The sequence below is a fragment of the Leucopleurus acutus genome (genome assembly GCF_964270905.1).
Source record: "Leucopleurus acutus genome assembly, chromosome: 13".
NCBI lineage: Eukaryota > Metazoa > Chordata > Mammalia > Artiodactyla > Delphinidae > Leucopleurus > Leucopleurus acutus.
Genome location: NC_139155.1, coordinates 73,310,916 through 73,336,347, shown reverse-complemented (window position 1 = coordinate 73,336,347; position 25,432 = coordinate 73,310,916). Strand labels below are relative to the sequence as shown.

General features: G+C 44.6%; 2 protein-coding genes across 2 annotated transcripts in view; one reads left to right on the top strand and one right to left on the bottom strand.

The window, feature by feature from the left end:
• The first annotated feature begins 5,457 nt into the window (after positions 1-5,457).
• On the top strand, positions 5,458-10,571 carry LOC309970421 (uncharacterized protein C12orf76 homolog). Its single transcript, XM_082852818.1, has 2 exons — positions 5,458-5,592; positions 9,344-10,571. Exons 1-2 carry the CDS (start codon positions 5,460-5,462, stop codon positions 9,427-9,429), a joined length of 219 nt encoding a protein of 72 aa, XP_082708944.1. The 5' UTR covers positions 5,458-5,459; the 3' UTR covers positions 9,430-10,571.
• A 2,447-nt stretch (positions 10,572-13,018) lies between these two features.
• The window catches only part of ANKRD13A (ankyrin repeat domain 13A), a 39,861-nt gene continuing 27,447 nt past the window's right edge, over positions 13,019-25,432 (bottom strand). Inside the window, exons 7-15 of the mRNA XM_082853509.1 lie at positions 24,331-24,397; positions 22,907-22,988; positions 21,181-21,242; positions 20,301-20,431; positions 19,487-19,644; positions 18,673-18,786; positions 17,485-17,645; positions 15,866-15,933; positions 13,019-15,019 (exon numbers count right to left, since the gene is read on the bottom strand). Of these exons, the coding sequence (XP_082709635.1) occupies positions 14,824-15,019; positions 15,866-15,933; positions 17,485-17,645; positions 18,673-18,786; positions 19,487-19,644; positions 20,301-20,431; positions 21,181-21,242; positions 22,907-22,988; positions 24,331-24,397 (1,039 nt within the window). The 3' untranslated portion in view covers positions 13,019-14,823. The remainder of the gene's footprint in view (positions 15,020-15,865; positions 15,934-17,484; positions 17,646-18,672; positions 18,787-19,486; positions 19,645-20,300; positions 20,432-21,180; positions 21,243-22,906; positions 22,989-24,330; positions 24,398-25,432) is intronic.

The window sequence follows — 25,432 nt, the reverse complement described above, 5'->3', positions numbered from 1 at the left end:
TTTCCATACTTTTCTCTTACATATAGTACACTGAATAAACTTCAATCATTATTCTTCAATCTACTTAATGACTTAATTTCCAAAGTACCTTCAACTGACTCATTTGTAGGGTGCACTTTGGGGTATGGCAGGATGCCCATTTTTCTGACCCACTTCTGGGGGTAAGGTGCATATCTTCTTGAATGAGGATCAAATTTTCTTTTTGTATCCATCAGGCCAGATTCTGGGAAATGCATTCACAACAAAGAGAGCGGCTGACACCTTGCTAGCAGAAGAGCACAGGAAAATTAGTGATAACTTATTCACAGTTCAAACTTTTGATCCCATTATTCACCAGCTGCCTAGCAGATCGTCCTGAATCAAAGTTGGGCTTTAGGAAGATCTTGCAGTTTGGCGTGCACTTAAAACACCCAAGAGACAGACTGCATGGGCAAATACCTTTATTTAGATGGGGCAATATAGGAAGGCAGCACAGTATAGACCGAGAGCATGGGTGCTGGTGCCTGATCATCTGGGTTCAAATCCCACTAGAAGCTGCATGAACCTAGGAAGATTATGTACCCTTCTGTGTCTGAGTTCTCTGCACTGTCCTTAAATAGAACCTATAGCATCATAGTATGAGGCGTGAAATGATTAAATACAAGGAAAGATTAAGAAAGAGTACTTCAGAAATCCTCTTTAAGTGTTTGATCATTAAATGTCTGGAAGAATAAGTTAGAATCTAGGTAGGGTTGCCTCCAGAGAGAGGACTTGGATGGCTATAGGACAGGGAAGGGTGGATGTTTACTTTTCATCCTTTACGTGGGAAGGGCACTTTACAGCTCATGGAGAATATCTGTTATCATCTCCTGTGATCCCCAGGTCAGCCCTGTGGAATGGGCAGTGCAGGAGCTGTAAAACCCACATTCTGTAGTTCACAGCACTGAAATTTAGAGATTTTAAGTGCCTCGTCCAGTCACATGATGCACAATGGAATTGGGACAGGAATGTAGTTGGTTCCTTGAGGACAGAGATCCCTGAACCCCTGAGACTTCTAGATTTCGCCCTATACACAAATCAAGGGCTCCTCTCCCTCTTTTTTTTTCAAAATACCCTGCTCCAGGGTTTCTGTGGGAGAGAGTTGATGCCCTGGAGGAGATCCTGAGCTACAAGAAGGGCTTAAACCCTGACCCAGCCTCCTGCCTCTAAGTTTCAACTCCTGACCCCAAACATGGCAGATTCCTCCAAACAGAGCCCCTCTGAAGGACAAGGGGAAGTATTACAACCATGTGTCCATCCTCCCCCAGCATCTTCCCACTGTCAGCTGTCTCACATTGAGCCTTCCTGATGACCAGTGTGGACTACCCTGAATAACCAGTGGTCTGTTTGGCCCCCAAGCTGGCTCGGAACTCAGGACATTCCAAAACAACTGTCACATGACAGCTCTGCCAAGAATTAACTTCCTTTCAACGGACCAATCCTGGATGAGCAGTTCATGTGACTTAACTGGGAAAGTGGGCATCTAGGCTGGTGCATTGGTAATTTAATGAATTGAGTCTGTGACCCTCAGTGTTTCACTGACTATTGATGTGAGCAACTCTCTGAGCAGCCTGGCTGGGGAGGGGCCCCGGCTGCACTGGCTCTGAGTGCACACCTTTTCTGCTCATCCTTCCTCACCAGAATCCAGGCCCTACAAGCTTCTCATCGTCCCTAGATCCTGCAGTAGCAGAGGACAGGCTCCCATCTCCTCCTAAAGGGACCCCTCCATAGCCCCATCCTAGAGATCCTACCCCAGGACTTTCTCTGAGGATGACCCAGGCCCTCCTAACCTCGGTCACCAAATGTTCATTCCACTAACCTGATGGCGTGACTGTCTCTTCTCTCCACTCTCCCAGGAAGCATCCAAACACCCAGTGATCCTTATGGAAATCCTGCCATGAAATCCCAGTTTTCTTTCCTTTCTAAAAATCTCTGAATCTAGGCTGCTAATAATTGGTATTGGATTTTGGCATCACCATTCAGAAGAGTTTGGCCTGTAATTCCCCTTTCCTGCAATGTCTATTGCTAAGATGGTATCAAAATTCTCCTGATCTGATAAAAACAGTCTGGGTGTGGTTCCTCTAAATCTCTTCTCTGGAAGATTGTGTTCAAGACTGGCATTATTCCTCTTAAATATTCGGAAGAATTCAGAGGAAGACACCAGGGCCAGAAGTTTGCTTTGTGAGAAAAATATTCTCGGTATCTTTTTTTATTCGATGGCTGCTTTACATATTATATGGTGCACAGATATTAAGTATACAACTTGATGACTTCTTATAAACATAAATGTGTGTACTGCCAACATCCAAATCAATATAAAGAATTTCTGAAACACCTAGACAGCATTGTTTTTGCTATTTCCCAGTCAGCAACCCCCCAAAGGAACCCAATGTTCTGACTATGACCACTATACTTTATATTTCTCTGCTTTCAACATCAAATAAATGGAAACACAAGTATGAACACCTTTGTATCTGCCTGAATATTATGTCTGAATAGTACTGGAATTCATCGATGTTGTTATGAGAAGCAAGAATTTATTCTGAATTGCTGTCTCAGTATATAACATTGTACGTATAAGCACAATAAGTTTACTTCCTCTACGTCTTACATACCCTGTGTCGTTTCTCATGGTGGTTACTCAGAATGATGCAGGATGAATGATTCTGTACAGGCCTCCAGGTGGACATAAGCATGTCTCCTTCATGTGTCTGAGGGAGAGAAGCCAGTCAAAAAACATATATAACATATCATATGATTCCATTTATATGAAATGTCCAGATTGGGCAAATCCATAGACACAGAACATAGAATAATGGTTGCCTGGAGCTAGGGGGAGAGGAGAATGTTTCCTGTTGATTGAAAGTGTTTAGTGACATGGGCTTCCCTGGTGGCACAGTGGTTAAGAATCCACCTGCCAATGCAGGGGACACGGGTTCAAGGCCTGGTCTGGGAAGATCCTACATGCCGCATAGCAACTAAGCCCACGCCCCGCAACTACTGAAGCCCGCAACTCCTGAAGCCCTCAACTACTGAAGCCCGCGTGCCTAGAGCCCATGCTCTGCAACAAGAGAAGCCACCACAACGAGAAGCCCGGCAGCACAACAAAGAGCAGCCCCTGCTCTCTGCAACTAGAGAAAGCTCACTCACAGCAACGAAGACCCAACGCAGCCAAAAAAAAAAATTAAAATAAATTTATTTTTTAAAAAAGTGTTTAGTCCCAGATTCCAAATGGTTTACTAGTTTTAGGAGTTAGTTCCTGAGTCTTAACACTAACTTTGGAATGTCATTTATGTTCCTTTACACAGAAATCCCCCTGGCCAGGGACATAGTTCTCTGGAATAGAATTGTGACTCAGTGTCATCAAACAAACAAAAATAGATGCAACTTTCAAAGTGCTTGAAGTAGATGTACTCAAAATGACGGAGGGCGAAAGTTGCCAAGTCGATGGCTTTAAAATTAGAATGTTGATGAAGCTAAATTTCACCTTGTCTCAGGACACAGGAGCATAAACATGATTCTGTTTGAGGAAAATGAAAAAGGCAACCTTGATTAACAATATAAAGGAAAAATGGTACAGGAGAGGACAGCTGCTTCCCTGCTCTAAATGTAGGTGAAAATATACATTTTGCAGCTGTATTTTAAATATATAAGTTTCTTGGAAGCCAGTCTCTTGTCATTATTTGACACTCTACTTCTCCTGGGGTTTTAACATTTTGAAAATGCAATCTCAAGTGCCCAAGTAAGAAAAATGCTCTAAAAGGACATGAAGGTCATATGTGGAATTCCTGTTTCATGTCAACATGCACTGAAATGAATTAAGGACATGAGAGGGAGGAAGTGAGAGCAAAGATGGCTGGGTCCTACTTTAGCTGAAAGGACAGGTCAACAATTGAGACAGTCACTCTCTTTGCTAAAATAGTTGGGATACTTCTTGTTCAACTCAGGTTTCTGCAGGTCTACCAGGTCAGGATCCTTTGGGGTGAAAATCACAGCCACCTGACTCAACAAAGAAACTAAAGCAAAAAAGAAAGGAAGGAGGGAAGGAAGGAAGGAAGGGAAGAAGGAAGAAAGAAACTTACTGGGTCAAGTGACTGCAAAGTCTAGCCCAGGTGTCTGGGGCTAGATGCTCAATGTCATCAGACTTCATTTCCATCTCTGCAATCATCTCAGAGCTCCTTTCTTCTGTGTTGGTTTCATCGTCTCAGCGAATGGTAAAATACGCAGAACAATACCTAGGTCAACAATACCTTGACCCAGGTATTATTCTGTGCAGCATTGGGCCAAACACTTAACTAAGCTGTTTCCTCATTTATTCAGCCAACATTCATGGAACATAATATGCTACTCTTCCAGGCTATGAAACAACAGTGCACAAGAACAAATCTCTGCCCTCATGGACCTTACATTCTAGGATGATAGCAGGTACCCAGTGCCTACTAAAGATTGTCTCTCGCCATCTGCCTCTACGAGGATGACGTCACTAGCCACTGCAGTCACTGACCTTCAACACACCCTGAAAGGAGTTCAGGGAAGAGATCAGGAATGTGGCACTCTGTGCTCTGGGAAAAACTGGCAGAACAGGCCTTTAGGTAGTTAGATCTTGTTCAGGAGAAGGCTTTATGAACCCAATTTCTTGCATCTTAAATCTAGGAAAGCACTAAAATCATTGACAGAGACATCTGTTCCTCGTGACTGGCAGCAACCTTCTGCCAAAACGTGTGCTTGATTGCACCTATCCCCCTTCACTAAAATCATATATATAGCAACCTGTCCCCCCACCTCTTCAGAGCAGGTCCTCATTTTGCCACAAATAAAACTTAACTCACAACTCTCACCTTGTGATTTCTTTTTTCTCCAGTCAACATCACAAAATAACAAAATGTAGGTTAAATGTATAGGGTAAATGGGGAGAAGTTAAGAGGGGATGAAAGCGGCAAAAGAGTAGGGAGTGTATATATCGAGGGAGTGGAAGGGCTGCAATTTCAGCAAAAGATGTCCAGGTAAACACTCCCTGAGAAGGTGGCATTTGTAAGATAGGAATACAGTGTCTATTTCTCAGGCCTGTGGTGGAGATTTACTAAGAAAATACACGGATTTGTAAAATACCTTCGATAGGTCCAAAATGGACCTAAGAAACCTCTCTGGAAGAGGCCCGCCTAGAACTCTAAGAGGGAAACTTTGGTCGGGGCGGAACTGGGATCGAGGTGGACGTTGCCGCGACGGAACGGTGGTCCCCCTGAAAATTGGCCCGGGCGGAAACGTTGGTCCTGGAGAAACGTGGAGTCGGGAGGAAGCTTGGTGAGGGCCGAACTCTGGCCGGGACGTACAGTTACCCTGGCAACGACGCGCGCCCGGTGCGACGGAAGGCGGTGCGCGAGAGGTAACCGGGGCGGGGCTTCCGGCGGAAGTGGGTAGCTCTCCACTGCTGGTTAGGGAAGATGTTGCATCCAGGTTGGCGGTGGCTTTGCCTCGGACTGTGCAGCCTCCTGCTGGGACAGGCGGAGGCCCCGAGCCCCGTGGAGCCGCCGGAGCGGAGCCGGCCGTATGCGGTGCTGCGTGGGCAGAACCTGGGTGAGCGGCCGTGGGCGGGCGGGCGGCGGGGTCGGGTCTGCGCTTTTGCAGTTCCAGGCAGCCGGAGCTTCGCACGCGCGGGTGGACGGCGGCGGCCGTGTGGGGGCAGGCGGTGCAGGTGCGACCCTCTCTCTCCGAAGGCCTGGGACAGAGACCTGAGCTGCGGTTCAGCGGAAGGCCTGGTCTTCGGTGGGCTTGATACATGCTGGTTGCATGAATGACCCGGGTCACAATCTGGGTCCCCTCCTGTGTGGCTCTGTGGGCCCAAGCTAGGCAATACGGCGCATGATATGTACCCCATCCCTTCTTCTTTTCTAATGGAACTAATAGTCACAGTCATAATGATAACTGGCATTTGTTGAGCATTTCCTATATACCGTGTTGTACTAAGCACTTTGTGTACGTGAGTTTATTTCAGCCTCACAGTAAGATAATCAGAAAGGTACGGTTTTCAGCCCTGTTTACAGATAAGGGAAGTGAAACTCAGAGAGGTGAAGTTCTTTGTCCAAGGTTACACAGCTAGGAAGTGGTGGAGGCCAGTAGGAGAACCTAAGTTTTGTGGGGCTTGAAACATACCTTTTGGGAGGATGTCATCAGCATGCACATATATATACACACATACATACGTACATATGGGCGTACATGGCTTTGGAAGGGGCCCTGGAGCTTAAAGCTTGGCAAACTAAACAATAACTCTGAATCTTGTTCTGCCAAAGTCCTTTCTTTGCGCTGAACGTCATTGGTATGTCTGTATATCTGCAAAGCTGCTACATAGTTTGTTTCTGGATTACCTTGACTCTCCATGAACTCATTGTCTGTCATGTATTGACCACTTAACTGTGTCCGTAGCACTCTGCTAAGTGGTTTCCATACATTATCCTGCTTAATCCTTCAGAACAGGATTTCTCAACCTAGGTACTACTGACATATTGGACCAGATGATTCTTTGTTAGGGGGTGGGGAACATACTATTGTGAGCACACACTGTTCTGAGCACTGTAAGATGTTTAGCAGCGTCCCCAGCCTTTACCCACTAGATGCCAGTAGCACACCCCACTCCGGGTCCAGATAATCAAAATGTCTCTCGACATTTGCCAAATGGATTTTGCCACTGGGGCAAAATCCCACTGGTTGAGAACAGTACTATTCAAAGTGTGGTGGCAGAGCAGTGAAGTCTGCAAACTATTTGTTATCTGCAAAGAGATGTCTTACAGCATTTGAGATTGTTTAGAAATTTAACGGTTTGACATTGTTGCAACATCCAAGCAACTCGAAACCACTTCTAGGTCCCTAACCCGGAATGCTTTCTAGGTAGAGGGAGCTGCTAATTAGTCATACACAGTAGGGCTAGGTAGTGGCCTGGGACAGACTAAAAGTTACAAAAACTAGTCCTTTACCACAGCTTTGAGAAACACTGCCCTAGACCATTCTGTGCAGTGGGTATTTTTATCTCCATTTTTAAAGAAGAGGAAACAGACACAGAGAGACTGTAACTTCTGTAAGGTCACGTAGCCTGTAAGTGTAGACAGGAACCCAGACAGTCTAATCCCAAACCCTGCGTTCTTGACCACTGTGCTGCACTGCCTGTCTTGGTGGTAATAATGGCTTTCATTTATCATGTGCTTATTATCTGTCCGGCACTGTGTTGAGCGCTTTTCATAAAAAATATGAAAAAATTTTTGAGCTCTAAAATGAGATTTATTTGAATAAGATACAGTTGACAGATAAAACAGTAATGATGTGGATATGCTTTTCTAATTTTCCAATATTTTGGTTGGTTGACAAACAAATGTCACAGAAGTATTCCAAATAAGAGTTGGAACTACCAGGAATATTGTAGAAAAAATGTTCACATGCAGTGAAAAGCTGGATCAAATGTCTTTTGGGACCCTTCCAAGGCTAAGATTTTCGGATTCTTTTAGAATATGCTGGCCACTTTAATTATTATACTTAAAACAATAGATTCCATGTGACAGTGTTAACTCAATCTTAAAAAAAAAATGCAGTATTAGAATAGTTACAAAACACTACAAAAACATTTCACTTGAAATTCATTATTTTAATGACATTGATATCTAGGCCTTGTGAGATGGGTTTCACTTGCCCCATGTTATAGGGTAGAGAATGAGGCTCGAAAAGGGGAAGTGACCATAAGGAAGGACCTAAGTAGTCTTAACGGTTCTGCCAGGGCCTGCCATTCAGGCAAGACTTCCATTCTCCAATTCTAGTCCCCTGCATTCCTGCTTTGGAGGTTTTTGTTTTTGTTTTGTTTTTTTAGAGCCTTTCCAAAACGCAAAAAAATTGGTTTAAATGGAATAAGACAGCTTTAGGTCCAATTGTAGTCAGAGCCTTAGAAACTCATGGAATTCTGAACTTTAAAAATCAGGGCAGGGGCTTCCCTCGTGGCGCAGTGGTTGAGAGTCCGCCTGCCGATGCAGGGGACACGGGTTCGTGCCCTGGTCCGGGAAGATCCCACATGCCGTGGAGCGGCTGGGCCCATGGGCCATGGCTGCTGAGCCTGTGCGTCCGGGGCCTGTGCTCCGCAACAGGAGAGGCCACAACAGTGAGAGGCCCTCGTACTGAAAAAAAAAAAAAAAAAAAAAAAAATTAGGGCAGGGACTTCCCTGGTGGCACAGTGGGTGAGAATCCACATGCCAATGCAGGGGACACGGGTTCGATCCCTGGTCTGGGAAGATCCCACATGCTGTGGAGCAACTAAGCAACTTATTTATTAAAATAAATAAGTTTGTTTAAAAAAAAAATTAGGGCAGGTATTTAGGTAACAGGGGCTATTTTGAGGTATGACATCTAACTCATGTAAGTCATAGATTTTGTTTAACAGAGACCTTTTTTTAAAATTTATTTTTTGCTCCATCGGGTCTTCGTTGCTGCGTGCAGGTTTTCTCTAGTTGTGGCGGGTAAGGGCTACTCTTCATTTCGGTGCGTGGGCTTCTCATCGTGGTAGCTTCTCTTGTTGAGGAGCACAGGCTCTAGGCACGTGGGCTTCAGTAGTTGCAGCACATAGTCTCAGTAGTTGTGGCATGCAGGCCCTAGAGTGCACTGGCTTAGTTGCCTTGTGGCACATGAGATCTTAGTTCCCTGACAGGGGATCGAACTCGCGTCCCCTGCATTGGAAGGCAGATTCTTAACCACTGGACCACCAGGGAAGTCCCAGAGGGATCTTATTTCCCGACTAAATCAGATCATGTCATTCTTTGCCTACAACCCTGTCTTTAAACTTAGAATAAAATCCATGTTTCCTTCATGGTCTACAAGGCTCTGCATGAACTGGCTGCAGCCTTCCTCTCTGGCTTCATTCCCCGCCTTTTTTCCTTCACTCCTTCCTCACAGCCACACTTGCCTCCTTCCTGTTCATTGACTTTCTGGCTTGTTCTGGCCTCAGGTGCTTTCATTAGCTGATCCTTGGGCATGCAGATCTCCACATGGCCGGCTCCTTCCTCCCATTAAGGCCCCAGTTTGTCTGTCCCCTCCTCACTTGCTTCCTCCATCACCACTCCCAGCACTCTCACATTACTGTCTTCCTCATGGCACTTAAAAGCTGTGTGAAATGCTGTCATTTACGTTCTCTCCTCACGTGCATGGCGACACCCCCAGAGAGGGTCTGTCATGGCTGCTTCCCCGACACCTGGCAAAGTGCCTGGCACCAAGTGGCATTTGGCAAATCGTTGTCAGTGGACAACTTACAGAACCTGAAGCTGCCGTTAGGAGGTAACCTGTTTTCCTTTTGCAGTGTTGATGGGAACTATTTTCAGCATCCTGCTGGTGACCGTGATCCTTATGGCATTTTGCGTCTACAAGCCCATTCGGCGCCGGTGATGGCCAAGCCAGCCCTCCCACGAGCCTTTGGGAGCAGAATAAGTCGTGTTGCACATGGGTCAGTGGAGAAGGTGGAATCAGAACTTAACTGCTTGGAAACGATCATCGGTCTGGACAGTTGGTAAATGCTGAATGATTTAGAAAAAACATCTAGCCATTACCTTATCCTAACACTGTAATGCAAGTATTTGGCCACTTGAGCCTGCTTCTCAGTGTTTCTTTTTATATCTGGCTGTACCTGTTGAAAGTAAGACCTGAAGCTCCAAGGTTCAGTGTAAAGTTGGAGTGTTCACGAGAAAGAAAACATGACTTTGTGAGTGATGTAAAATCCACACTGGAAAGGAATAATCATTAATGCTTGAAAATATTAAGAAGAGTAAGACTTAACATGTAGACATTCCCTGCTTAAGAACCATTTGGTCACAATGGGTTAAGAATCCCAAATGTTTTTAATTATCCCGAGTTGGCCTAGATGCCCCGTTTGCAAAGCAGTGTCAGCTGTGGGGAACACAGGCCACCACTCCTCACTCTGCACGGAGCTCTGCACTCAGACGCCTCCACTGAAGTTGGGGTCACACCAGCTAGGCCTGTGACCACGGGCACCCTTGGGCTGGGAGGCACTGGGGGTGGCTGGAAGTGTTAGCACTTGGCCCATCTGAAAAAGAATTGGTCCCATTCAAACACGTTGATCTCCTTGTCCTGCACTTAAAGTCTTCCCAGCCCTTGGCCTAGAAGTCAGGGCAGCTTTTCTGATTCGGAATCTAAAAGAGACTCCGCAGGACCTCTTTTCCGCCCTGGGTGGGGAGGGGCTACAGAAGTGTGTGTTCACTGTGGCGGGTGGGTGTGTGTTTACACAGTTTAATTTCAACTTTGAAAATGCTGCTATTCACTTGCACTGTTGGTGAACTGGAATTTTCCCCCATGGAAATACTTTCGTACATACAGTATTTATTTTATTTTAAGGGTGCTGGGTTTAACTTTGTTGTTAAATTAAAATGCTTGTCTTGTTTGTGCTCCATTCAAGCACAGCACTGATTTTGTTTTTAACAACCGGCACTTAATGTGAAATAACTGATGTGGGATACAGTAACTGACTTAAGGATTTTGTTTGTAACCCTAACACTGAGTCACTGAAACGTGCTTTTGAGCAAAATGTCCATTAAAACTAAAGTAAAATCTTATGTGCTGTTTTATTCCTAGTAATTATTTTCCAAGCATTTAAAATGCAGGTAGGGGTGTGTGTGCACACACTTGAATCTGATTTAATCTCTTGAGGCACTGTGAAGTGCAATTTTAAATTAATATGTGAAATAACACTACTGCCCCAAGGCAAGCTATTGATTATTTCAGAAAACTGACTGTAAGTAATCTCTCAGGCTGGGCCAGGGGCCAGAAGACCTGGATTCTTGTCCCAGCTCCAGTTATAAACAGGCTTAACTTCTCTAGAGCTTCAGTTTTCTCATCTGTGAAACAGTGATATACACACTTTATCTTTCTCTATTATAGTGAGGATCAAATGATGTGAAAAGTAACACAGATGGAGGTGGGGTCACCACAGTTGGCCTGTGCCTTGGAAGCCCGTGGTTATTGACCGGAGGGAGGAGTGACTGGGATTCTGAGACTCTGGCACGGACAGAGTTAAGTCCCAGGAGCCCACATCCCCGCCTCATCTGGGATGCCATGTATTGGTATCTGCCTAAAAACTTACTGCCATTTTTAGAATTTTAAAAGGAAACGGTAAAAACTTGTCAGGCCCATAAACCTTGTAACCTGCCGTTTGCCCAGTAATCACCAGCCAGGTAACTGGATCATGTTCAGTTTTCTGAAACAATAGTTATTCCGCATACAGATCCAAAACCCAGCCTGCATCATCATCCCAGTGTTACTGTCTGTTAAGTATGAGATTTCAGTCAAAAGTAGGACAAAGAATAACCTTTGTAGAAAAAAGCTTATTTCAGAGAAACGAGTAAAGATGACAACATCAATTCCAGGAGCGAGAGAGCAATAAACTGAAAACATCTATGCACCAGAGGTTGACCAATTGCTATTTTCAAGTGGAATTATTCTCCTGATCTTCATCTTCAGGAGTGCAGAGCGGCAGTGGCTGAACCCTAGTTTTCCTAAACTGAACTGTAACAAGTCCCCTAACACATTCGACTAATTTACACCAATCATAAAAACAAGTTATTTTAGCAAACACTATTTTAACTTTCTTTAAAGTTGAGATTAAGAAGTCTGCAGGTGCTGCTTGAGAGTAGGGGCTTGGAGTCTTATTAGTGGATTACAGTTTTTCCCACAGGATCTCAATCTTATAGCCACACTCATTTCTAGACATGGGCCTAGCTTGGACTTTGAACTCCATCATTCACGGCACTGCAGCCATTTGAAGTTGCTGTAGTCCAACTCATCATCTTTGATGTCATCTGCGTTCAGGAGGAAACTGGGACCAAGCTGGTGGTTATGGTCTCTTTCCTATCATTATTTAGAGCAGACTTTGCCCTGACACCTCTCATCCAGCATGGTGTGATGAGCTTGTTTGTGTATCTTAGGAACTTTGTTACCCAGTCAGCCCACCACATCCGTGGATTCACCCAACCACAGATTAAAAATATTTGGGGAAAAAAACATTCCAGAAGGTTCTGAAAAGCAAAACTTGAATTTGCCTCACACCAGCAACTATTTACATTAGCATTTACATTGTATTTGTATCTACTTATATAATTTACATTGTATCAGGTATGTGATCTAGAGATGATTTGAAATGTTCAGGAGGATACAGTAAGTTATATGCAAATACCATGACACTTTATAAGGGACTTGAGCTTCCACAGGGTTTTGGTATCCATGGGGCATCCCGGAAACACGGCCCTGCAGACAGTGAGGGAGGACTGTACTTAATTCCCAGCACTGTCTTATGTGTGGAAGTTGCTCCATGAAAGTTTACTGCTGGTAATGGTCCACCCAAGCTTTAATAAACCCTGAAGATAAAGTTAGAAACTATTAGTTTAATGAAATAAGCCATAGGTATGGCTTGTCTTGACCTAAGAAGAGTAACAGTTTTCACAATGCTCAAAATATTGCTTACTTCCCGCCCACCCCACCCCACCCCACCCCAAAGCAGATCCTTCACAACTTCTGGAAATACCAAGGCCTCATTTCCGGAACCCAAACAGTTTTTACTGGTCACTGCCTTTTTTGTTTTATTACCAACATATTCAGGTGTACGGCAAGTCCAGGAGGCTGAATCATCACCTGAACTTCCAAGAAAGGAGACAGCAGATTTACTGAGATTAGAGAGATCTAATGTTGGCTTGGCTTCCAGCACTCCACAAGAGACAGTCCCTCTCCAGGGCTGCAGAGGTACTCAGAGCGGCCCAATGCTGGCTTTGGAGTTTCCATTTGAAAGGACTAGCGTGCGGGCGTGTGGACCGTGTGACTTGGGCAGGACACTGAGAGGACTGTGCCACCTTTGTCACACACGAGCGAGGACTGGGAGGAATTCTAATGTTCCAGTAACATACATAACAGGAAGGGACTAGAAAAATGTGAAGAGAAAAAAAGACTCAAAGGCTGTCTAGAATATTGTACGAGCACCCTCTAAGGAAGCAGTCTTTATTTGTATTTTAAGAGTGAACACATATCGAAAACTGCTGTGACAGTGACACAAAGTTCAGTCCCTTGTTAACTGACCTCCTGGGGAGAAAGTCAAAGACATGGGGAAGCAGAACAATGGAATGCAAACAGAGATTACCTCTGTTCACCTTAGTGAGTAAACGATGGGGCCTAACTGCAGCCATTCCCAAGACGTATCTTGGCTCAAGGTAAACGCCAAGTAAACAAAATGCTAACCGTGTATCTGAAACAAACATGATGCTGCATATACTGGCCTCGTGTGCAGAGAAGGAATTTTGGTCAGACCATGAAAAGAAAGGCAGATGGTCACATGGAATCAAAAGCACAATTCTTTGGGAACGTTTCATTGGCAACGCTAACTGTATATACAGCCGTTAAATGGACCGGTAGTTCCTGTTTCCCTTCCCGTCCCAAAGCAGCGCAACAGACAGGAAATGGACGCAAAACAGAGGAGGAGGATATTGTTACTAGGTGATTTCAGTGCAGCCTGTAGGAATGAATCCATGGGCCGGGCTGGAGTGAGGGTGCCCTCGGCCGTATTCCCCAGGTTCTCTATGTTGTGCGGTGGTTATTTACAGAAGGGTTAGACAAAATAGTTAACTACTAAGGGTATCCAAAAAAGGCCTGAGAAAATCTGGTTAAAATGTATAACCTTGTATTGCTACTGATGGGAGTAGTCATTTTTATATCTTTTAAAAATAATAAAAAGATTCTGTTAAAAAATATATTCATCCAGAAAGATGTTGATTTGAACTCTAAAAAGTAACGTAGAATCATCATTTTCCCTTTTGAATACAGAGCCACTGAGTTCCGTTTGTAGCTCCCTTTCTAGTTTCAAGCCCACCCCTTCCTCTCAGGTGCGCCCAGGGCACGTAGTGAGGTCTTCCTAGGCCTCTGCATGGAGACCCTTCACCAGAGGCGGCCTGGAACACACCCCTGGTTTGGTGATCCTTTGGTCAGCCTGCCCACTTCAGTAACAAGCCTCGGGCTCTACTAGCGGCTCCTCCAGGGCCAGGATTAGCTGCCTTGGATTTAGCCTGGAGGATCCTGCTCTCAAAGGAACTGCCTTTACAAATTCAAATCAGATCCCTCAAAGTGGAGTGAGGTGGTTTGAAACCATTAGTAATTTTTAAGGCTAAGGCAACGTCTGTTGGCATCTGTATATCTTAATTTGATGCAAATAGTTAACCCTAAAGTAAAATAGATCCTGTACTTATCTCCTCTCTAGCTGGGTGTGGAAGGAGTGGAATAAGGTGGGGATGGAGTAGAACAGTGACAGTGCCCTAGAAACCCTGTAGAAAGGTAAAAATAGAAAAGCAGAAGGGCACAAATGATCCATTTCTTTGGTGAACTGTACAGAAGTGTCTCCCAAGTTCTCATACACCACACTCTGCAAAGGCTGCTGCTCTCATATATAAAAGCACCCTGACTCCGCAAGAACTTGTTTTGTTATCACTCCTTGATAAAAATTAATGTACAAACCTGCGGGGTGGGATTGGGGATTGGGTTTTTATCTAAAGCTGGTAGTAAAAACGTGACCTGCAAGCCAGTACAGCTATGGAAAGTGAGGACGCTCTCCTCCCCTCAAGCCTGGAGATGGGGCCGCTGGCCGCCAGCCCGTTCACCGGGGAGCGTCGCGGGTGGCCCCGGGGGGCCCTGGCCCCGCACCTCTGTGGAAAGCAGGGTCCGATGCTGCATCGTGTGAGGCGCAGTCCCTGGGCCCGCGTGCGGACAGAGCCTCTGGGTGGGAGGCAGGAAGGACTACTTCTCGGTGAGCGACAGCTGTAAGACCTGCTGCAGCTCCGCCTCCTCCTCCCGCAGCCGCAGCTCGTGCTCCTCCAGCTCTTTGGCGGAGAGCTCCATGGCCAGCTGCAGGTCGCTGTCAAAACGGCTGGTCTCACGGGAGGCGCCGGGGCACAGGCCTTCAGAGTCGGAGGGGAGGCTCTCCTGGACAGCCCTGCGTGAGAACGACATGGGGCAGAGAAACTGTTTTAACATCGTCATCGTGGCAGCAGCAGCAGCAGCAGCCATATTTCTTAACTGCGGACCCAGTGTGCGCCGAGCCCGGCGCTTCCTGTCCCCTCTTGTACATGATGCCATCGATCCCATGTAACTCTGGGGGTGCAGGTGCTGGATGCAGGTACATACCTGCCCGAGATCACCCAGCCACTAAGTGATGGGGCTAGGAATTGAACCTGGATCTATTTTAAAGCAAAACCCAACTTCAACAGGTTTTCATATGTGCCCAAACTACAGGAAAATGCTTTGTAAAATGAATCTTTCCAGTTTAACCCCTTTTAAAACAGATAATCTGGGAATTCCCTGGCAGTCCAGTGGTTAGGACTCCAAGCTTTCATTGCTGAGGGCACAGGTTCGATCCTTGGTCTGGGAAGTAAGATCCCACAAGCCACATGGTGCAGCCAAAAAATAATAATAATAATAATCTAATCATCTCTGTAGCCCTTCCCCAAAGTGGCACCGTCCTTAACACTGTATAAACTTCCCACTGACGGCACCTAGACCCTCTGTGATCATACGTTCTTCGCAGAAGATCAGACCGATCAGAAAACATTTACTGGGTGCCTTTCTGCCCACGGCAATGGTTAGTGAACTGGTCAGCAATTCTATCACCAGTTCCTGGAAGCTCAGCCCCCGAGAGTTCAGAGCTCCTTTTATGAGGAATTGCCCCAAGAGGAAGCAAGAGAGCTGACATTGTATCAAGTCTCTCTTGCCAGGCCCACTGCCGAGTGTCCTAAGCGCCTGTGCCAACCTCGGGTCAATAATCAAGAGTCACTTCAGTCACCTCTCATCCTGGGCGTCACAGGTATGTGCCTGGCCAGTCCCTCCACTAGAAGCTGGTCCTGAAAGCTCCTAGGAAAGACATGTGACAGACACGAATACCCCTTAGAAGGAATAAACTGTTGTACTGATAACAAAAGGAAAGCAGCAAGAACAAGATTAAGAATATTTACAAGTCCATTATCCACAAAACTGTGTGAAAAATCAATAGAGACTGGGGTTATCTCTAAAATGACACCCAAATGTCAGATAGTATATGGTCCACTACCTTGCTTGATTTGATATCAAGTATGAGAAGGTGGTAGCTGTCAATCTATTAAAAACAACTCAACCTCAGGCCAAGTTTCAATGAACAAAGCAGCTAATTCTTCTAGAGCAAGACTGGAATACATAACTCATTATTAGTCGTCTTTGGCTACTCCTCTTCTCAAAATTTATGGCCGACAAGGTTTAAGTAGCTATTGGGGGAAAAAATAAGCTCACTTATAACAGGAAAAGGAAACGCATACTGGATTGACAGTGATGGCTAGGACAGGGAAGCCTCTCTCAAGGGGAACATGCCAGCCCTGGGGTCTGGCCCTTGGCCCAGCAGCCTCAGAAAACAGAATGGCTCTAAGAACGGGTCCATGGGAGGCGGGGCTCATGTTACCCAAGCTGAGACTTCAGAAAAAACCAGGATGCCAAAAACCACAGCTGGGGGGACACTGGAGTGTGGGTACCATTCTCAAAGCTTAGCGGCCCCATGACGGCAGGCGCTGGGGCTGCTTCATCAAAGAACTCCCAGCACCTGGCACAGAGTCTGGCACAAAGCAGGCACTGTGCAAACATCTGCCGAATGAACGATGGAAGGACAGAAGAAACCAATGAACAAACAAATGGACAACAGGAGCCCAGGACCACGCCAAAGGGCAGTGGAGGGAGAAGCAGATCCCACTCTAGTAGAGCAGGAAGCCACAGAGGGAGGGGACAGAGGAGTTACTATCCTCAAGCCCTGGACGGTCCCAGGAAGGTGAGGCCTTGAGGAAGAACCACATAGGAAGACAAGAGGCAACTGTTCTCAGGCTGGTCTGTTCTCTCCTTAGTGCTCAAGAGTCTGGGATTATGCCCCTTACCACAGAATGAAACATCTGAGTGAAAAACAATTTTAACAATGAATCAACCATCCTTTTCATCACACTCTTATTGAGCAACCACAACGCAATGACTGGTCTTCATTGGGGAGGAAGTTGGGATTAAAATCCACATACCTTTGTATGAGACTACTGACACATAGATAACATTCTAGGGAAAATATGATGGCGTAAACTAGCAAGAATTTACTGTTTCACCACTGAGAAGTTATATAGCACGCTCCGAAAGATAGAAGATTATTAGCTACATCAGTGAGTATAAGGAAAAGACAAGTCTGTCAGGCTCTATCCTGTGAATGATGCTGACTGGGGCTATGCAGCTGGTCTCATAAGCTTTTATAAAAGACCAGGTACATAAAATATAAAATAACCCATGTAAATACCATGAATTTGCCAAACTTGTCATTTAGAGTAAGTCTGTCAGGTTAGCCAAAGACTGAGGCCAAACTGAGGCCAAGCTTCCAAGCCCCACCATTTATTCTGATAAATGCACCTGGCTTCTTCTGGACTCCAGTAAGCTCTGCTGGATGGCAAACTGCATTATCTCGTAATCTTCATCCTGCAAATACACATTTCTGCCGTTGTCTTGAACGTGGTAAGATTCAGGAATTTCAAACACAGACTGATCAACCTCAAAGTTTGTGAGAGTGGAAGCTGAAACACAAAAGGTGACAGTACAGTGCCTGAGTGAGTAAAATAAATTTCCACTTCAACTTTTTATAAAACTTTTTTTTAATTAAAAAAATGAAAAAATTATAACGATTAAAATCAAGGTTGGCTACTATGTAAGAGAGATTTCAAGGAAGAATAATCTTGACAGAGAAAAGTACTGGAATACTGTTTTTTTCTTTTTGCCTTCACTTTTTTTTAGTAATAAAATGCATAGTCACACAAAAAATATACAGAAGACTGTAAAATGAAAAGTGAAGATCTCTCTCCCTACACCCTGTCTCCTATTTCCAAATTCCAGAGGTAACCAGTGTTTACTTGTGGGTCCTTTGAGGAATGTGATGTGTATATATCACACAATCACACCAATGTGGTTTTTTTTTCCTTTTTCATTATGAAATATAGTAAATATATGAAAGAAGATGTAAGATATCTGTAACTTAAAATAAAAATGATAATAATAAAACAAAGGCCTGTATATCCCTCAACTGGCCTAAGACACAGAGCACTATTTTACCACAATAAAAATTAAAAAAAAAAATTCAATTACATTTCGATATACTAGCAATGAGTAACTGGAAAATAAAATTAAGAAATAAGTCCATTTACAATAGCATCCAAAATCTGAATTGGATTGATGGCAAAGGAGCCTGAGGAAATTTTGGGGGGTGATGGAAATGTTCTGTATCTTGCCTGTGGTAGGGGTTACGTGGGTGTATACATTTGCCAAAAGGCATTGAACCGTTACATTTAAAATGGGAGTATTTTATTACATACACGTTACACCTCAATAAAGTTGTTTTTTAAGAACAGGCTGTCTTTTTAATTCGAGTGGGGTCATACATATTCTGCAAACTTTTTTTCACTTAATTGAAACTAAATCTAAAATTTTCTTTCATTCAAGACAGAGATCTACTCATAAGATACTCTAATTTCAAACTGAATAATTACTATAATGACTAAATGTATGAGGTTTTTTTTAATCACATAATCCAACTTTTTTTTTTTTTACCTGAATCAGATGGGGTCCCTTCCACATTTTGAGATACAGTTTCTTCAGCAGTGCTACAGCCATTAACATTTCCAAATGTAATCCGTGCATTTAAGACATGAAACAAGGGAATTTCTAATAAAATAAAAGCTTTTATAAATAAACTTTACTGAGAAGAATAACAGCCAGCATTTACTGAGCGCTTACTATGCTGGTACCATGCCAAGTACTTTTTATAAGTATGATTTCATTTAATCATCATAACAACCCTTCCCAATATACAGATGGGAAAACTGAGATTCAGAGAGGTTAAGCGACTTCTCCTAGATCACAGTAAGTGATCGAGCCAGGATTCAAGTGGATACAGGATACAGGAGCCAGGATACAACTATCCAAAATGTAACTTCCTCACAAGTAATATGTATTGTATGTGGTATCACGCAGACTAATTCAAGCCCAGAAACATATTAACGTATCAAAGGATCTTAGTGTCAATTGTCTTCCTCAAATAATAAGTTTAATTTGAAGTTTCACTTAAGTAAGGTTTCATATTAAAACAATGAATGTGTCACGTTTTTATGCCTTTTTCATGTCAGCACCATCTGTAAATAGAACTGATGGCTGGGGAGGGATCTCCTAATGTTAATATGCAAAATGAACTAAGAATCATGACACTTCTTTAAACCAAATTAAACTAGAGGATAACTCTGCCCTCCTCCGTTAAGTCTACTGTCTGCTTCTTTTGCCTCAGATGCTCCAATTCCCTGAAGCACACTCTGTCTCCCGCAAAAACGGGCAGAACCTATGGGCACTCCCGTGGTTTATTGAACGGTACCTATTTTGACAGGAAATCCAGGTGGGAATTCCAGTTTGATGAAGTCTCTCAGTCGGGCAAAATGCGCGCTAGTTCGGGCCATCAGGTCAATGATGGGGATGACCTGCTCCACGAGAGACAGAGGAAACTCCTCACACATCCACAGCATCGCTTTAAACCTGCCGGATTGGATGAGAAAAGACTGAGGCCATCTCCCTCAGATAGGGAGACTGCGTTACTTCTACGCAGTAGGCTAGACAACGTCAGCTTCCTTATGCCCCACGCCCCAGCCTTCCCAGTCATCTTACCTCCCCTACGTCTGAGCTGGGAAGGGATTAGAGCCACAAAGGACTCGCATCACCCTGTCATCGGGCAAGCAGGGGAAATGACCTGCGCTACAGCCTTAATCGATAGCAAGCAGGAAGAACTGGTAGCTGGTGGAAACCATTTCATTTGATCAGCTGAAGCTTGTTGACAGTTAAAAAAAATAAATAAGGAATTCTTATATCCAATCTATATTCTACTTGGAGAAGGTCGAATAATAAGATGGGCAATCTACTGTTACCTTTCATCAGATAAAGTAATTTTTGTTATTTTGGGTTTTTGTTTTTTTTTTTTTTGCAGGATGTAGGACCTTAGTTCCCAGACCAGGGATCAAACCTGTGCCCCCTGCAGTGGAAGGGTCTTAATCACAGGACCGCCAGGGAAGTTCCAGTAATTTGAAATTATTTTTAAAGGAAGGGAACAGAGGAAGGACCGAACATGACACTGGAAAACAGCACGACTTCTGAAACAATCAAGAATCCGTTGACAACGGCTGCTGAGTCTCTCTTACTTTTGTGTTCTAATCGTCAGCTCTTTCGGCCTTCCGATGTCTCTGTCCTTCAGATCAAACTCTTCGTTGAAGTACTCATCAGGCGTGATGGCTGTGGGGTTGTTGGCGGTGGCACACTCTGTGGTGAGGTCCTGCCGAGCCAGAACTCAGGGGAGTCAGAAATGCCAAATGATGCTGACAAGTGGAGGCCTAGGGCACCTAGCCTCTGAGGTGGACATGTTAACCAGCTACAGAGCAGGAAGTTCTAGTCATTAACTTTTTTTTATTAAGTTAACTGCACAGAACAAGAAAATTGACAAACAGATTACCAAACTACATGACCAAGTCTAATGGATTTCTCCATTTCAAATCATTTCTCCACTCTCCTTTTATCTCCTGATTACAGAAAGGAAAAAGACAGACAGACAGACATATCTGAAAGCACATGGGATCTGGAAGATTTGGAGTTCAGGTTCCAGCTCTGTCCTTCTTTAGCCTGGGACGCTGGAAAGGTAATTTCATTTTTCTGACCCGCAGTGACCTCCACGGCAGCAATTTCATATGGTTATTGTGAGGACTGAGAAAGGAAGTGTTTGTTCAGGTGCTCTATTAAAATATAAAGTCCTGAATCCTTTTTTCAGTTCCATTTTACAGAGAGGGCCTAGTTTAAAACAGGAGAGAAAGCACCTGATTTCTATAATCACTACCTGCCTCTAAAATCTTTATTTTCAAAGACTCACTCATCTTATTCTCTTCCAAAAGAATATCTCAGATTCCAGATGGGGAGTACTTTTTAGCCTGTTCAAATCAAGTGGTCTGCTCAGGATTCAGTAAATGCCACCACAAGCAGAGAAAAGTCATCTCCTGTTAAACCGTGCTGGAAGCTCACACTTCGACTTACCCCTTGAGCACCAAATTGGTGTTCCACAGTCCCCAGCAAAGACTCCAGTGGGTTCCTGTCCGCTACAGAGGAGGGAAAAGTTGAATGTTGAATATTATACCTTAATTATGATTATAGAAAAAGATTCTCATCCTACCTTCATGTTTCTCCATCATGCATTAGGAAATCCGTCTATGGACAGGCCAATAAAATCATCCCCAATAGCTATCAGCTAATTTATCCTTTTTTGTTTTCGTTTTTTTAAAAAATACTTATTTATTTATTTATGGCTGCATTGAGTCTTCGTTGTTGCGTGCAGGCTTTCTCTAGTTGTGGTGAGCAGGGGCTCCTCGTCATTGCAGTGCACGGGCTTCTCATTGGGGTGGCTTCTCTTGTTGTGGAGCTCGGGCTCTAGGCACACAGGCTTCAGTAATTGTGGCATGCTGGCTCAGTAGTTGTGGCTCGCAGGCTTTAGAGCACAGGCTCAGTAGTTGTAGCACACAGGCTTAGTTCCTCTGCGGCATGTGGGATCTTCCCAGACCAGGGATCAAACCCGTGTCCCCTGCATTGGCAGGCAGATTCTTAATCACTGCGCCACCAGGGAAGCCCCTAACTTACTTTTTCTAGGACACTTTTTATTAGGATCTCTAAGCTAGATGAACAATAGTTATAAGAATTCAATCAGAAGAGTAGAGAAAGTTTGGATTTAGGAACGAGCCAGATCTGGATTCTAACTGCACCTTGGCTGGTCGGAGGCCTCAGCTTCCTTACCTGTCAAACTGGACTAATGGGAACGGTAGAGGAGGTGTGAGTTAACAATGGCCACACGCTCACCGCACGCTGCAAGCCCCAGTCTCAAGGTTTACGTGTAATAGCTCATCTGATCCTCCCGATGACTCTAAGGCAGGTCTGGTAGCACTCATTTCACTGCTGAGGAGACCAAGGCACAGCAGGTAGGTACTTCACACGGCCCTGAACCGGCCTCCCGCCAGCTGGGATATGGCAGCCATGTATTGGCTATGTTTTGGCTCAGAGCCCAAGTTCTGTCCAAATCTTTCATCGTGATAGTTTGGACTAAATCACTCATTCCAGTGATAAATATTTTTCAATATCCTTATCTACTTTTTCAACCGAATCCAACAATTGTCCTGCATAACACATAAACAAGCCCTGCGAATGGCTTTAATTACAGCTGGAGCCAACCACAGGCGAGGACCTCCAAGAATGAGTCAGACTAAGGAAAATTTTATAAAAAGGAAATTTGGATTCGCATGACCTAATCACATTAACCCCCAAATTTAACAGAGGCAACAAAGACTTCCTCTAGGCTAAAAAAAAAAAAAAAAAAAAGAGGGGGGAGAAGGGGGACTTCCTTGGTGGCGCAGTGGTTAAGAATCCACCTGCCAATGCAGGGTACATGGGTTTGAGCCCTGGTCCGGGAAGATCCCACATGCCGCAGAGCAACTAAGCCCGTGCGCCACAACTACTGAGCCTGCACTCTAGAGCCCGCGAGCCACAGCTACTGAGCCCATGTGCCACAACTACTGAAGCCCGTGCGCTTAGAGCCCGTGCTCTGCAACAAGAGAAGCCATCGCAATGAGAAGCCCGCGCGCAGCAATGAAGAGTAGCCCCTGCTCACTGCAACTAGAGAAAGCCCGCACACAGCGACAAAGACCCAACGCAGCCAAATAAATAAGTAAAATAAATAAATTTATTTTTAAAAGAAAGAGAGAAGGGAAGAGATTACCTTTATATCTCTTTTTTTCTTCCTCAGTCAGATGTTCTGTCCGTATTTTGGTTATCACACTCACATTGTTCACTGTATAAACCTTGAGAGATGTGTGTGAAAGGAAACAGTGACACGGGGAATCAAAACTCAACAAATAAGCATAGCAAGAGCAAGAATGCTGAAGCCAAAACAAAACAAAACCCAGCAAAATAAAAATGAGAAATGGTTAACATTCATCAGAACCCTTCAGAGAAAATACACAGCTACCAACTTAGAAATGCATCAGCAGTTACTTTGCATCTCTGACATTTTTAATTACCCCTGAGTAGTTAAGGGTGACAGGCTGCACTTTCCAACTTGCCCTTCTTGTTGCTAAACACTCTCAAAGAAGGTCCTGCAATTTAGGCCTCCCAGCTGGATTTCTACTAAGGGGCCCCAACCTGCATTGTGTACTTGGACTGATTTGTGGTAATCTTATACTCAGACCGACTTAGCCATCCGACAGAAGGAAAAAGGAAGGAACACAAGGTTCTCTACACTGGTAAGATTTAGAGAAAACCAGCAAGCCACTATTTAAAAGGTATCCCGTATATTGACCTCAAATTATTTTAACTGCCAGGGTCAATGCTCTGTTTTCAAGGTTGATTGAAGAATACTGGGGTCTGGAAAATCAAACATCACAGTTCACAAAGAATTAACTATATGCCAAAACGTGGATTCCCAACGTCTAAAGATTCAGGAAACACACCCAGCACTGGAAGGACTATTTCTAAGTGCATCTCACTGAGCATGATGTAAGCTTTCTTTGCTCACTCAGAGGTCACCAGAGGACCCTGCAGCTACTGGCAGCACCGTCGTGAGCCATCAATCCCCGCTGCACTGCAGGGCTAACGAGAGGCCAGGAAACAGCTTTCCAGCTGACACAGTGCCAGATGACTCGAGCAACTGTCGTCTCCACTATGACAACTATCTCCTAAATTCACTGACATCAGGTAAGTGGGCTGGAAGCCTACTGGTTACAATTAGGCTGACTAAAAATATTGGGAGAGTCATAAAAGCTACTTTACAATATATATATTTTAAACCCACTCAGGTGATTAAAATAAGATGAACAAGCAGGTTAAATCTAGTCCTTTCTTTTTCTTTTCTTTTCTTTTTTTTAAAGAATTAAAGGAATTGTCACTCCCACCAGGACAACTGGTACCTGGACTCATTTCTCTACAACACAGTTTCTCTTTGCCATAACTAGAGACCTCCTTGGGACATGCTATTCCATTTTCTGAAAGTCAAATAAGATAAATCCAAGGAAGAGACACATTAGACAGAACTTATTCCCCAGAGCACCTCCATGGCACAGATGCATGACAAAATCTGAACAGACTCCTCATTTGCATAGAAGCTAAATAGCTATGTTAAATCTTATTTTAAGAGTTTCCTTTTACCTTTGCTTCGTAACCATTAACAACTTCTGCTTTATCTGTCCTCCAGCCCCAGAATCCGGATTTAGTTCTGATAAAAAGTGAACACCACAAATTTCCACATGTACAATATGCCATTCAGATTTATCCCTGCAGCCTTTATAGGTTTCTTCCCCCAGCTTAAGTTAGTGAAGGACACTTGGAAATTAGGGTCCTACTGTCCACAGAAGGATGTTATTAACAACAGATGGCTCAAGCATCCCCCACCCCCTCCCACAGTTATTAATCAATTTGCCTCACCCCCGGCAAGAGAAAGCCTCCATTCTTGGCTTCTTTACGAAAGCTGCCGGCAGAGGCAACAAAGGTGGTGACATTTATTGGACAGCTGTCCCCAAGAAGTGAGTGCAGATGACCAGCGTCCAAGGGCTCGCCACTCTGGGCCAGAGCATTCATCTGAGTCATCCCAGCCGTGGGCACCGATAGAGTCAGTGGCTCTATCCCCATAAGCAGCCAGCAGTATCTCAATCCAGGAATTCTTAGAACAGTGAGGCACAGACCATCCTGCTCCTGGAGAACATGGGTGAGGCAGGAACTCATCACTGTGGAGAGCTGCTCGCAGAAGCCATTAGTGCCTGTGGAAAGGCTTGGGAGTTCGCGCGCGTTATCAGGTTTGGTGCAGCGGGGGAAAAGAATATCAAAAGCAGTTTTTCAGCCCAGCCGTTGAGTCCAGCTCTGTGGAACTGCTTTTAAAGCAGCCCAGCACTTCAGCAGCAGCTGTAGCATTGGTAAAGTGCCCAAACACCCAGTTACTCAACTCAATATACTCCTGGAAAAAAAATGCATTTAGGAGCCAAATGCGGCCAAGAGGCTCTGATTCTTTTTCAAAGCAGCTCACCCTGGGAAATGCTCCCACTCCCGGGGGAGCCCTGCCCAGACTGCCCCTTTGTCTAGGACGTCACATCCCAGCTCCGCTGTGATTGCTGCACTTGGGCCTGTGTCGGGCAACTGCCTGCCTCCTGCTCCGACCCCGGGGTGAAGCAGGACACTGCGCAGGAAGCTCCAGAACGGTGGCCCGGGGGGGCGGTTATCTAAATGTTGTGTTTCCAAACAGTTTGCTTTTCTTCTA